At 61.8% G+C, this 13,326-nt stretch overlaps 1 protein-coding gene across 6 annotated transcripts in view; it reads left to right on the forward strand.

The window, feature by feature from the left end:
* MAPT (microtubule associated protein tau) overlaps positions 1 to 13,326 on the forward strand; it is an 87,091-nt gene that overhangs the window by 57,665 nt on the left and 16,100 nt on the right. For all 6 annotated transcript variants that reach the window (XM_055129835.1, XM_055129837.1, XM_055129836.1 and 3 more), the window contains 3 exons: positions 5,382 to 5,437; positions 9,812 to 9,935; positions 12,931 to 13,196. In XM_055129835.1, coding sequence (XP_054985810.1) covers positions 5,382 to 5,437; positions 9,812 to 9,935; positions 12,931 to 13,196 — 446 coding nt within the window. The remainder of the gene's footprint in view (positions 1 to 5,381; positions 5,438 to 9,811; positions 9,936 to 12,930; positions 13,197 to 13,326) is intronic.

Consider the following 13,326-nt stretch of genomic DNA (forward strand, 5'->3'; position numbering starts at 1 on the left):
GCCCTGCTTGTCAGCTCTGAAGTCCGGGCCCAGAGCGTCTCCAGGACCTCGCCCCACCCTCGCCTGTCTCGATTCTCTGCAGCTTGGTCTGGGGCTGCCTGGGTCAGCGGAGAGCAGAGTCTGTGCCCTGGCCACTCAGGGCAGCGGCTCTGAGCTACCATCAAGAGTGAATAAGGGGGGGCCGGAGCAATAGCATAACGGGTAGGGCATTTGCCTTGCACGCAGCCGACCCAGGTTTGATCCTCGGCATCCCATATGGTCCCCCAAGTACCGTCAGGAGTAATTCCTGAGTTCAAAGCCAGGAGTAACCCCTGAGTATCGCTGGGTGTGACCCAAAAAGCAAAAAAAAAAAAAAGAGTGAATAAGGGGGCGCCGGAGCGATAGCACAGCGGGTAGGGCATTTGCTTTGCACGCAGCCGACCTGGGTTTGATCCCCGGCATCCCATATGGTCCCCCAAGCACCGCCAGGAGTAATTCCTGAGTGCAAAGCCAGGAGTAACCCCTGAGCATCGCTGGGTGTGATGCAAAAAAAAAAAAAAAAAGAGTGAATAAGGGGGCTGTAGCGACAGCATTTGCCTTGCACACGGCCGACCTGGGTTTGATTCCCAGCATCCCATATAGTCTCTCGAGCACTGCCAGGGGTGATTCCTGAGTGCAGAGCCTGGAGTAACCCCTGAACATCGCCAGGTGTGACCCAAAAAGAAATGAATGAATGAGGGGGAGGGCCAGGAGGGCGACGGCCAGCTGGGCAGCCATACACGTGACTCTTGGTAGGTGGGGCCAGGCCTGTCAGGACACAGAGCTCCCCCCTCTCCTAGGCCCTCATCCAGGGGCTTCTAAGTTTTGTTTGCAGGACTGCTGGAGTGCTGTGTGGGTCATCCCATGGGGGCTAGGTATGAAGGCTGGGGGGCTTGGGAAGAAGAAAGGGTGTTGCTAAGGGGACCGGGCACCAAGCCAGCAGTGGGTACAGGGGAAGCTGCGTTCCTGTGGGTGGGGCACTGAGGGGGGATCTGTCTGTGTCCGTTCCTGGGCACTTGGGGGGTCCATCTGCATCTCTCTCTGGCACACAGGGGGCCCGTCCACGTCTGTCCCTGGGCACTTGGGGGTCCGTCCACGTCCATCCCTGGGCACTTGGGGACCCCATCCGTGTCCATCCCTGGACACTCGGGGCCCCGTCCGTGTCTATCTCTGGGTACTTGGGGGGTTCATTTGCATCTGTCCCTGGGAAGTCAGGGGTCCGTCCATGTCTGTCCCTGGGCACTCGGGGGACCCCATCTGCGTCCATCCCTGGGCACTTAGGGGGCCATCTGCATCATGCCAGGTTGGTCCCTGTTCACAGGAGTCTGCAGGTGCTGTCTGCATGCCGGGATCCCAGCACCCACCAGTGTGGGAGCCCAAGGGCAGCTCCGTGCCCCTCTCTGCTTCCACCTTGGACAGAGGGGCGCAGGCAGAGCCCGGGGGTGGGGCAGTTCAAAGGGTAGGGGCACAGGCCTCGCGTGAGTGGGACCCACACATGCACACAGCTTGGGGTGGCCCTGGTGGCCCTGATAAAATCATTTTAAACCAGGAGCAGCAGGGAGACTCCTGGGGCTGGTGGGTCACGCTGCTTCTCCCCTGGTGGACCAGGCTCTGGGGGTGAGCTGGGGCGCCCCTTTCTCGCCCGGAGAGGCCAAGAGTGTCTCCTCGCAGAGTCATTGTGTCCTCGCTCACCCTCCCCCAGCCTGGGGAGACTCAGGCCCCAGAGGCAGGCGGCGGCGGGGCCCCGGCTGAGGACCCCCATTCTCAGGTCCAGCGAACATGGAGGAGCTTTGGGGGGTCCGTGCTGCCAGGGCAGGAGGAAGAGCTGGGAGCTTCTGACCTAGTGACCTCTCGCCTCTCTCAGAGACCCTCAGGAGCCCCGTCAGGCACGGGCCCCACGCTGAGGGGGTGGTCGTGCCCGCGTGGGTCTGGCCTAGGGATGTCCAGCATCCTAGCATGGAGGTGAGGCCACGGGTCTGGAGACCCCAGGGGTGACCCCGCCCTCTGTTCATCCTGCCTGAAGGCGCCGGAGAGGCCGTGCCCTCACCCGTGGGCACCGAGCCGGACCACCCCCAGCTGCTGGAGCATCAGTTCTGGGGAGACCCGCCCCGGGGGGCGCCACCTCTGCTGGGGGACCAGGACAAAGAGAGGCTGGCAGGCGAGGAAGGTGACAGAGACCGGGACATCGACGAGTCGTCCCCCCCGGACTCCCCGCCCACCCAGGGCTCCCCGCCCTCCCAGGGCTCCCCGCCCTCCCAGGGCTCCCCGCCCCCGGAGACGGTTCTCAGAGTGGACCCCGGCAGCCCCGGCAGCCCTGCCGAGGGGGACATCTCCCCCACCCTTGTTCCTGCCGAGACCCAGGGCCCGGGACCCCAAGAACCCAGCCCGGGGGGACAGGACACCCCCCGCCAATTGACAGCCGAAATGGGCCTCGAAGTTAGCGGGCAGGAGCCGGGGTGTCCCGAGGTGGATTCGGAAGGGGAGGCACTTTCTGGGGGGCATCCCGGAGATGGACAGGAGCCCCAGGGCCACGCCGTGGACGAGGACACACAGCAGACCGCACCTCCACAGCCGGGAAGGCAGCCGCCCAGCCGGGTCCCTCAGCTCAAAGGTGTGTGACCCCCGCAGGGCCCCCCAGGCTGCGGTGCTGTGTCTGAGCTTCCAGCCCTCCCTTGGCTCCTGCCGCACCAGGAGGCAGCGGAGACCCCCGACTGCACTGCCCCTCCTCGGCCCCCACCGGCTCTGTACCACCAGCACCTCCTCTCGCGCTTCTGCATGATGCCAGCACCCCCCACGGCGCTTTCCGCCCTCTTATCTGCCACCGGCTTCCCCTGTGGCCGCCGGGCACCAAGGCCAGTGGCTGCTCCCTGCTCAGGGGCCTCTCGGGGCCCTTCCGAGACTGCCTGGAGCCCGCCACAGGGCACAGCTGCCCCCCACCCCTTGCAGAGGCGGAAACCGAGACTGGTCTAAAGGGAAAAGTGAGGGGCCGGAGTGACAGGACTGCAGGGAGGGCACTTTCCTTGCGTGTGGTCGACGCGGGTTCGATCCTCAGCATCCAACATATAGTCCCCCAAGCCCCGCTAGGAGTGATCCCTGAGTGCAGAGCCAGGAGGAAGTCCTGAGCACCGCTGGGTGTGACCCAAAAAGAAACAACAATAAAAAAAAAAAGGTAGAAGAAAAGAAAAAGTGAAAAAGTCGCCCAGGTCAGGATAGTACTGGGGTTGAGGCACTTGCCTTGCATGAGGCCAACCCGGGTTAGATCCCTGGCACCATGTATGATCCCCCGACCCCCGCCAGAAAATACCCCCGAGCACTACTGGGTGTGTCCCCCCCCAAAAAAAAAAAAAAAAAACAAAGTCACCCAGTGACCATGACCAAAGCAGGCTGAAGTCCAGAAAGGCCTGCTCTGAGAGGCACGCTCTTGCCTGGACACCACGGAACCTTCCAGAAAACTCTGGAGTTTTCTAACCCAGCGATGCAGAGTGCACACGCCTGTCTTCTGTGCTCATGGCAGTAGACACCCCTTCCCGTGCAGCCGGCGACAGCCACGGGGCCCCGTGCTCCCTCCTATCCCATGTGCCTGGTGGCAGGACAGACAGAGCAGAGGGACAGAGTCCTGTCCGCCTCCAGCACCATCGTCAGCAGAGCTTGGGGGAAGCACTTCGGGCTGGCGAGGAGAAGGGACATCCAGGGACATCCCCACGTGGTGGGGCCGCTGTCCAGCAGGAGGCAGACAGCGGCTGCCCCGGAGGAAGTCCCCAGGGACACGCGCTGGCACATTCTGACATTTCTCCATATTCTCACACCGTCTTCAGGGCCAGAAATTGCAGTGACTGAAACTGTCCGTTAACATCTGCTGCATCTGGATCCAGGGCTGCCTGTCAAGAAAACTGAGCAGTTACATAGAAATGAACCTGTTTAAGATTTTAGATGCGGCTTGGGGGAACAGCGATAGCCCAGCAGGGAGGGCATTTGTCTTGTACGTGGCCGACTCCGGTTCAGTCCCCGACATCCCATATGGGTCCCGAGTCCCACCAGGAGTGATCCCTGTGCGCAGAGCCAGGAGTAAGCCCTGAGCACCACTGACCACCTGGTGTGGCCCCCAAATAAATTTAGATCAGGGGTGCGTGGGGGGTGGGGGGGGCGCTTGTCCTATTCCTAAAGACCCTGAACTCTGAAGTATGAGGGGACCGAGAGCTGCACTTGGCAGGTTCGTGCTTCTCCCTGACACGGGCCTGGCTGCACGCTGGGCGTCATCAGAGGTAGCGCAGGCAGAGTTCCACACTGGGCCAGCTTCAGCAGGGTTTGCTGCAGCAGGGCTGCGCCTGTGTGACCCCACACCGGCCTGGGGGTGGGGAGCGAGCGCCCCAATCTCTCCAAGCCCACTCCTGACATTTCCCAGCCCCGCCCAAGCCCGGTCCCTGCTGTGCTGGCCGGGGCTTCCCTAGTCACCGGGGGATGCTGTTGGTTTGGGCGGAGAATGTGCGTGGTGGCGGCTGGGGAGGTGCCTCAAGTACCCCCTAAGTGTGGCCAGCTCGAGAGTCCCCGAGTTCTGGCCGGACACAACACACCCCGCCAGCATCACTGCCATAACCCTGGGGGCCCCGCACACCCACAGCTGTGGCCCCTGCAACTGACCAAAGGGCTGTGAGGTTGCCCCCTGGTCTCAGGGACCTGTGTGAGCAGCTCCCACCGTCAGCGGTGGTCCCCTAGAAGCCCCAGCTCCTGGCCCTGTCACAGTCATCGGGGCAGGGGTGAGGGCAGTGAAGCGCAGTGGCTTGTCCACCCAGCAGCGGGCAACAGAGACAGTGCTCAGCTCTTTGGGCAATTCACCCCTCGGCAAGTCCAGGTCTTAGCGCTCGAATGATTGGCAGTAACTAGACTGGCGCTAACGTGGGGGGATGGCAAGGGTGAGTCTTCCTGCTGATAAGACCCGGGGCACAGCTGCCCGCTTCTCCGGCTCAGGGGGTCCTGATCTGCCCCTACCAGGGCTCCCAAATGCCTCCTTGCCAAGGGCTTGGTCTCAGCTGGCAGAACCTGGGGGTGGCACTACCCTCCTCCTCGAGGCCCCTGTGTCCACAAGTGCCCCCCAGTTTCCCTGCGTCCCTCGCATGCCGCCACCCTTCCCGGCTGGCCCGCCGTCCCCTCTTGCCAGGGCGCTTGCCGCAGTGACCCAGTGTGCTGTGTGGGGACTAACAGGCCGACACTAACATTCCAGGGGCAGAACCGCCTGGTGTCCTGCAGCCCGGCTGACCCTGCGGCGGGCAAGCCCCGAGGAGGGGAGCGAGCGGGCCTCCCCGGGGTGCCCGCTGCCGGCCGGGGGGCATGGGTGTGACTGACGTCCCCTTTGTCGCTTTTTTCAGCTCGCATGGTCAGCAAAAGCAAAGACGGGACCGGAAACGACGACAAGAAGAACAAGGTAAGTTGGGGAGAGTGTGCCGCGGGGAACTGCATTCTGCCCCGAGGGTCGCTCTCGCGTCAGGGGGCACGTCTGTCTCAGGAGTGCCGCTGTCATTCGCTCAGGAGGCCTCACGTCTTTGCTCTCCTCTGCAAAAGAGGTCCAGGAGGCAATGGGGGCCTCGGGGGGTGGGACGAGCGCTCCCGCGTCGCCCTTTCCTCACCTGTTCGCAACACCACAGTCAGGACGGCATCGCGTGTGTTTAGCGGCAGAACCAGCTGGTTTCCTCCATGATCGCGCGCCCCACTCCAGGTCTCGGCTCTGCCCGTGACACCCCTGTGAGGGACAGGGAGCGCTGCACGCAGGGGACACTCAGACTGTGCTCCTCAGTCTAAGGGGGGGGGTTCTGGAATTGTCCAAGAGGAGGGAGCTAGAGGCTGCCGTGAAGGGAATGCAGGAGGCTCGGGGAGGAGGGACGGGAACCGTGTTTCCTGCAGTGGGGACAGCTCGGGGAGGCGGAAGTGGACTGAGCACCTGAGCAGTTGGGCTTGGCTCTGTGGGGACCCCCAGGCAGTGAAGTGGGCAGGTAGTTGGGAGGTGACCTGATGTGCACCCTGAAAGCGGACAAGAGGCCATGGGGATAGTGCAGCGGGTAGAGCGCCTGCCTTGCATACTGCTGATCCAAGTTCAATCCCCGGTATCCCGAATGTCCTCTGAGCCCCACCAGGAGTGATCCCTGAGCACAGAGCCAGGAGTCAGCCCTGAGCACCACCGAGTGTGGCACCCAAAACCACACACCAAAAGTAGAGTGGGCATGGCCCAATGTACACGGTCTGGAGCCCTGAGCCGTGCACTGACCCCCCCCCGACAGGCACCTGTGGCTGAGTTTGGGAGATGGAAAGGGGCGTGCGGAGGCCATGCCCTGGCTGGTGGGTCAGGGACTGCACCGGCTCAGGCCCTGCTGCATCTGCGCTGTGGGAAGTGAAGGAATTTCCCGAGAGCAAGACACGCAGCCAAGAGCAGAGCAAGTTTATTAACAAGACACAGCGCCGCTCGGGCGCGGTGGAGGCCTGCCCAGCCTCCTGGGGAAGACTTTGTTTCTGGGGTGACCAAGTGGGGAGTTTCTGCTGTTCAAGAGCTTCGTTAGCCCTGGGCGGGATGAGCAAAGGCACGGAATCAATTCTGAGGAGGAAGTGAGGTATAAAAATGTTCTGAACCAGGGGCTGGAGCGATAGCACAGTGGGTAGGGCATTTGCCTTGCACGCGGCCAACCCGGGTTTGATTCCCAGCATCCTATATGGTCCCCCGAGCACTGCCAGAGGTAATTCCTGAGTGCAGAGCTAGGAGTGACACCTGTGCATTGCCAGGTGTGACCCAAAACGCAAAATAATAATAATAATTAAATTTTTTTTTAAAATGTCCTGGGGGCTGGAGCAATAGAACAGCAGATAGGGCGTTTGCCTTGCATGCGGCCAACCCGGGTTCGATTCCCAGCATCCCATATGGTCCCCTGAGCACCGCTAGGGGTGATTCCTGAGTGCAGAGCCAGGAGTAACCCCTGTGCATCACCAGGTATGACCCAAAAAGCAAATAAAATAAAATAAAATGTTCTGAACCAGTCACATGGAGAAGAGATGTATAAAGGGATCTGAGTGGATTATAAAGTGTTCTCAGGGGCTGAAGCAATAGCACAGCAGGTAGGGCGTTTGCCTTACACGCGGCCGACCCGGGTTCGATTCCCAGCATCCCATATGGTCCCCCTGAGCATCGCCAGGGGTGGTTCCTGAGTGCAAGCCAGGAGTAACCCCTGTGCATCACCAGGTGTCACCCAAAAAGAAAAAAAAATAATAATAAAATAAAGTGTTCTCAGCCAACCATGCAGAAATACTAAAATGCACATAAGATAGTTGGAGCTTATCCAGGGCTGGGAATGGCTGGGCCAGCCCTTGGCATCTGGTGGCAGAGGCAAGGGATGGTGATCTTGCAGAGTGCTCCGGGTATCTTACTGGGTCAAATTTGTGAGGTGAAGGTGCCCAGACCAGTTCAAGGAGCTGAGGAGAATGAGGGACGCGGTGGCACCTCGCCTGGGCACAGCTCACTATGCCAACAGGGGTGGTCTCAGCCTGTGCGGCCTCTGAATGTGGCACTGGGCTAGGCGTCTGTGGGGGCCCCTGCCGAGCTCTTCAGTGGGCAGTGCTTCCAGAAGCCCTTGTGCCCTCCAGGGAAACCCCCCTGAGGACCTCGATGAAGGTGTTTCTCTGGGTGTCAGAACAATCCTATACAAACCCTGCCCGCGAGAAGGGGAGCTGCCGTGTCCACCCCCAGCTGTCTTCCCTCACAGTCCTTGGCCTGTGTCCAGCCCTTGGGCTTCCCTCCTGCCGGCTGCGGCGGCCTGAGCCATTGCTGCAGGGACTCCAGGGCCCCCTGGTTTGACACCTGGAGGAGCTTCTCTGCTGGGGCCTCCGCTTCCCCGTCAGACTCCACCTCACCCCTAAGGGGCCGGACTATGACTTCCAGGAGCCAGAGAATGTGTCCTGCATGCTGGGGCCGCGGGTTCGGTCCCTTGCCCCATACGGTCCCAGCAGGTGTGGCCTGGGTGGCCCCTAGGACTGGCCCCAAGCATGGCCAGGCCCTAGTACTGCTGGGAATGACTCTGAGGTCCCCCAGCACTGCTCGAGAGGACCCCCAAATACATACTGAACCACCCAGTCCCTATAGCTGCCCCCTGCGGCCAGCCCCTCTGTGAGGTCAGCCGCTGCGGACACCTGTCCTCTGCCCCACTGCCCCGGCCCCACAGGCTGCTGCCTCCACAGGAGGGTTTGTCCAGACCAGGATTCCCAAGGCAGTGACGATCACTTTTATTTGTATCTTGGGTCCGCAAGAGCACGCACTTGTGATTTTGGGGTGTCGGGTGTGACTATGGCTTCAGTCTGCCCGAACCCACCGACGTGGAAGAGGGCCCAGGGCTAGGAGACCTGTGGAACCGAGGAGCCAGGGGGGTGCTCGGGCCCTATCCGCAAGTATCCCAGTGGTCTTCACTGATAGTCGGGCCTTTGAAGCTTGGGGTGGGGTGGCTGGGGCCAGGGCTTGAAAGGCACCAGAAGATGAACTGGACAGAGAACCTCCTGGAACTTCTCTCCATTTTCCATCTTCTCTTTTTCCAATTCTGTCATATGTAAGTGTTGTGACGTGCACCATGGGCTGGTGTGGTGGCATCGGTGGTGAACTGGCCAAGTTTCAGTGTCTAACTCTGTCCCTGCAAGGTGGACGGGTCGGAAGACAGGCGGGGCCCGTGCTCTGGGCCGGCACTGCCTTTACTGTGTCTCCGTCCTGTTCTGCTCCCTGTGTGCTGACTTTCCATGTCGTCTGTTTGTTGTTGAAGACACCCACACCTTCCCCTCTGCTAAGACCCTGAGCGCTAGGCCCCGCCTTAGCCCCCCACACCCCACCCACTCCTGGTAGCTCAGACCCTTTGATCAAACCCTCCAGCCCTGCCGCGCGCCCAGAGCCGCCATCCTCTCCTAAACACGTCTCTTCTATCACACCCCGAACTTGCAGTGTTGGAGCAAAGCTGATGAAACTCAAGGTAAGGAAAGCGCTTCTGCCAAAGACCAGGCTGCTCTCACGGGCCGCCCTCTTAGGGCGTTTCTGCGCCTCCAAGGCCTCTGCTTCATATAAGCTGTTAGCCACCAGTGCTGGGAAGGAGTTCGAATCCCGGCTGAAACAGGCCCAGGGGAAGTGGCCGCTGTTTTCTCTACCCCACACACCGCAGGCCTCCAGGGAGCGCTGGTTGGAAAAACCACTGCTCTCCCCGGGCTCCTCCCTTGCCCTATTTGCAGGGGGGACAGGAAACCCTTCTAGAGGCCTTGATTTGGGCAGGTAGGTATTGCAATGCTCACGAGTCATGAGTCAGTTTCTTGTTTTGCCTTTGCTTTATGTGTCAAGGTCATTGACAGGGACTGGCCACTATGCTTTCTGCCTTTGGCAGGCGTGTCACAGGTGACTGGACCCCGAGCGCCGGCTGGGCAGGGGAAGAACCCAGCTCCAGTACCCAGACAGGCTCAGCAGATAGTGGCTCCCAGGGCCTCCAGCGGAACAGCTGGACAGGGTGTCTGCACGGGCCATCTGCTCGGGGCTGGCCTGTGGTGCAGACGGGCGGGAATGGCCCCAACCCTGGATCCCATTCCTGCCAGAAGCACCTGAGTAGGGCGTCTCGGTGGACAGGGCAGTCAGGCCACCTGGTATCTGGAGGGCCGGCAGGCTCGAGTGCCAGCAGACCCTGTGACTGTGCAAGAGTCGCCCCAATCTGAGCCTTGTTCTGAGTCAAGGCAGCGGATGGGGTGGGGGGGCAGAGGCAGGAAGCCCACCCTCCGCTCTCCCCTGTTTCGTTTTCAGGATAATAAAGCTGGAACCAAGATCGCCACACCCCGAGGAGGGGCCCCTCCAGGCCAGAAGGGCCCAGCGGGCAACACCACGAGGATCCCGGCCAAAACCACACCCAGTCCGAAGACCCCACCAGGTACGAGTAAGAACACGGCCACGCGCGGCTGCCAGGGCCCCCAAGCCCCAGAAGGTTCCCTTCCTTTCTCCTCCTATTGACAAGTCTGAGGGGCAGAACCAAGGCGCCGAGTTCACGATCTCACTGGCTCATTCCAAGTGTGAGAAAACGGGACCACGTGTTTCACCAATGGCTGGAAAAGGGCTTCCAGCAATTTCTCCCACCCTCCGGTCCACACCCTTGGGAGTCGCTCCTTCCCAAATAAGATGTGTGGGGTCTCTCTCTGGAGACACAGCAGCCTGAATAATACTTTGGGTGACCTCACACAGGGGCTGGCCACCTCTTTGTGACAGAATCCAAAGATCTTAGCTGTGCCTGTTCTGGAGGCTTTGGCGAGTAAAACCTACTGCGTGTAGAGTGCGGAGCGGGGCCTTGGTCAGCTGACTTCCCCTCCCACAGAGCTAACGAAGGATGGCCACTCTCTGGGATGGGGGTCAGGGGGTGTAGAGTAGCCCCCCCCCGCAACCCAATGCCCCTCAGCCTGTCACTGACTCCTGGCTTTCTTCTGCCTGGCCAGGGCTGGCTTCCGGGTGGTGTCATGGGTGTGTGGCTTTTGCCCAGGCGTGGGCTGCTGTGGGCCCTCGGTTTTGCGCATGTGCTGCTGCTGGGCCTTCTGTCTGAGGGCCGGGGCTGCTGGTATTGGGGGGGTTGGCACAGCTCTGAAACCTGCCTTGTTTTCTCACATCCCGCGTCTTGTGCATGGTCGTGTGTGAGATAGCAGTTGCTGATCTGCGACTGGGCGTTAGAGGATTCCTTCTGGGGGGAGGCGTTGGGCCACAGCCCCGCCATGCTCGGGGGACCTCGTGCTGCCGGATGGAACCTGCTACCCTCCACGTGCAAGACACGCACGCAGCCCACGGCGCCCTGCTGAGGCCCGTGGGATTCCATCATGCTCCCATGACTCCCACGCACCTACAGCTGGGCCCTGACCGTGCCCGGACTGGGCAGGTTCTGCCAGCTTGTTTTGTTTCTCAGTGCCGGGGGGATGAACCCAGGTCTCATGCTCACACAACATGACTTTGTCACTGAGCCACATCCCGGGCCCTGGGTATACCCGGAGTGGCAGCTTACAGGTGGACAGATCCCCAATTCTGTGCCCCCCTCCCACCCACCGCATTTCCTTAATTCCTGCCAGGCAAGCCCCCTGAGCCCCTCTGTCTGGCCCAGCTGGGCGTGGCCGAGCATGGTGGCATGCAGAACTCCTGAGTGCCTGAGGAAGCTCCGGTATAACGAGGCTTTCTGTGGCTTTTTCTTTTTAAGCTGTCAAGCAAGTGCAGAGAAAGCCGCCCCCTGCAGGGGCGAGAGCCGAGAGAGGTAATTCCGAGCCTGCGTGGCTTGCCTGCATGCAGTTGTGCTTCCAGCGCCTGCTGTTGGATCGGGCTCCGGTGCTGCCCCGGGGTGTTGGTTGGTGCCTCCTGGTCCCTCCTAGCAACGTGGAGGGCAGCAGGCACGGGGAACGTGTGCCTCGAGCTTTCTGCGGGTGCCGGAGGTTTGGCACATCCCTTGTGGAGCGTTGGTGTGGAATTCCCGCTGGTACCTATTACAGGGCATCACGAGTGCCTGCGGCTGTGCTGGGCCGCCAGTGGGGCTCCCGGAGCTTCCTAACAGACCCTCGGGCTGGGCCTGCTGTCCTTCCGCTCCCAAGGAGGGCACAAGGTCAGGGAGGGCAAGGGGCAGCTTCAGGCAGCTCTGCAGTTAAGCGGCACAGAAAGGACTTAAAGCCGCTGCCACTGAGCCCTGGTCTGATACGTGCCTGGCAACGGGTGGGGCCAGAGGAGGCTCGGTGGAGTTTCCGTAGGCGGTGAGTGAGAGAAGACGACGAAGATGTGCCCCATTTGTGCTGCGCTGGTGGATGGTGGCAGTCTTAGGGGGTGGGCAGCTGAGAGCCACTCAAGCTCTAACCCTGGGAACTGATGTGGGGTTCCCGGGAACGGGGCGGGAGGCTGCCTGGAGCAAGCTTCCTTCTCTCAGCTGGGAACTGCGGGGCCTGTGTTACAGATGGCTCCTAGGGTGGGGGGCCCTGCAGGGGGAGCTAGGCCGCCTGATGCATCCAGGTCCCAGCTCTGTCTGCTCAAGGATCCAGGACTTTGGGGCCAGAGAGACAGTACAGGGGCAAGGCAGTTGTGTTGCACACAGGTGACAGTGATCCCTGGCACCACGTATGGTACCCCTGATGTGCCAGAAGTGACCCCTGGGCAGAGGAAGGAGTAAGCCACGAATACCCTGAGGTTTTGCCCCAAAACAAACCAGAGACTCGGGCTGGGAGGATCCGTTTCCTGCTGCAGCCTCGGGTCCATCTGAGGCCTGGGAATCTGGGCTTCCCACCTCCCAGGGGCTCTGGAGCTGGGGTCCCGCCTTCTCCGGAGCCCTGATCCTCCAGGCAGATCAGGGAGTAAACTGCTGTGATGGCGGAGTGAGAAGGGCTGGGCCTGTGGGGAGCCCAGGGTAGTAGGAGGGGTGCCCCCAGAGATGGTCTGGGTCTACGGGGGCGGGGCGCGCAGGAGGACCCTGCTGGCCTCCTCCGATGCCTGGGAATGCAAACTGGCATTTGTGGGACAAAGGGCTTTCTCGGGGAGACTCAGAGGATCTGCTTGGATGGCGAGGGGCTGGTGGACACGAAGTTGACCCTGTGCTGAGCCCAGGTACCCCCGGAGGCCAAGAGGAGGATGGTGGGAGCAGCTGCGGGCTGATTCCGGGGGGTCTCTGCCAACCTACTACGGTTTCCTCCGGGATGAGGGGGAAGGTGGAGCCCCGCAACCTGAGCTCAGGGCCATGCACAGAGTTGGGTCTGCTGGGAAGGGGTGCAGGAAGGGGGTGAGGACCCCTGGAACGAGGCCGGGAGGGGAACCCGTGTGTGCGGTGGGGGTGGGAGGGAGCGTGGGGCTGGGGGGTCCGGGAGTGAACTCGAGCGTCCTGGGCCTTCCCCAGCCTCACGGCCTCCTGTCGTCGTCTCCAGGTGAATCCGGGAAATCCGGGGACCGCAGTGGCTACAGCAGCCCGGGCTCCCCCGGCACCCCCGGCAGCCGCTCCCGCACCCCGTCGCTGCCCACGCCGCCCACCCGGGAGCCCAAGAAGGTGGCGGTGGTCCGCACCCCGCCCAAGTCGCCGTCCTCAGCCAAGAGCCGCCTGCAGACCGCCCCGGTGCCCATGCCAGACCTGAAGAACGTTCGGTCCAAGATTGGCTCCACCGAGAACCTGAAGCACCAGCCGGGAGGCGGCAAGGTATGCGCAGGGCGGGTGTGCGCGTGCGCAACCGCGGGGGATTGGAGGGGGAGAGAAGGTCGAGTGTACGCGTGCGCGGAGCGGGCGGGGCGGGGCCGCGCTTGCGCCCTGGGGCCGGTTTTTCTCGGCC

The sequence above is a fragment of the Sorex araneus genome, chromosome 3 (genome assembly GCF_027595985.1).
Source record: "Sorex araneus isolate mSorAra2 chromosome 3, mSorAra2.pri, whole genome shotgun sequence".
In the NCBI taxonomy this organism is placed as follows: Eukaryota; Metazoa; Chordata; class Mammalia; order Eulipotyphla; family Soricidae; genus Sorex; species Sorex araneus.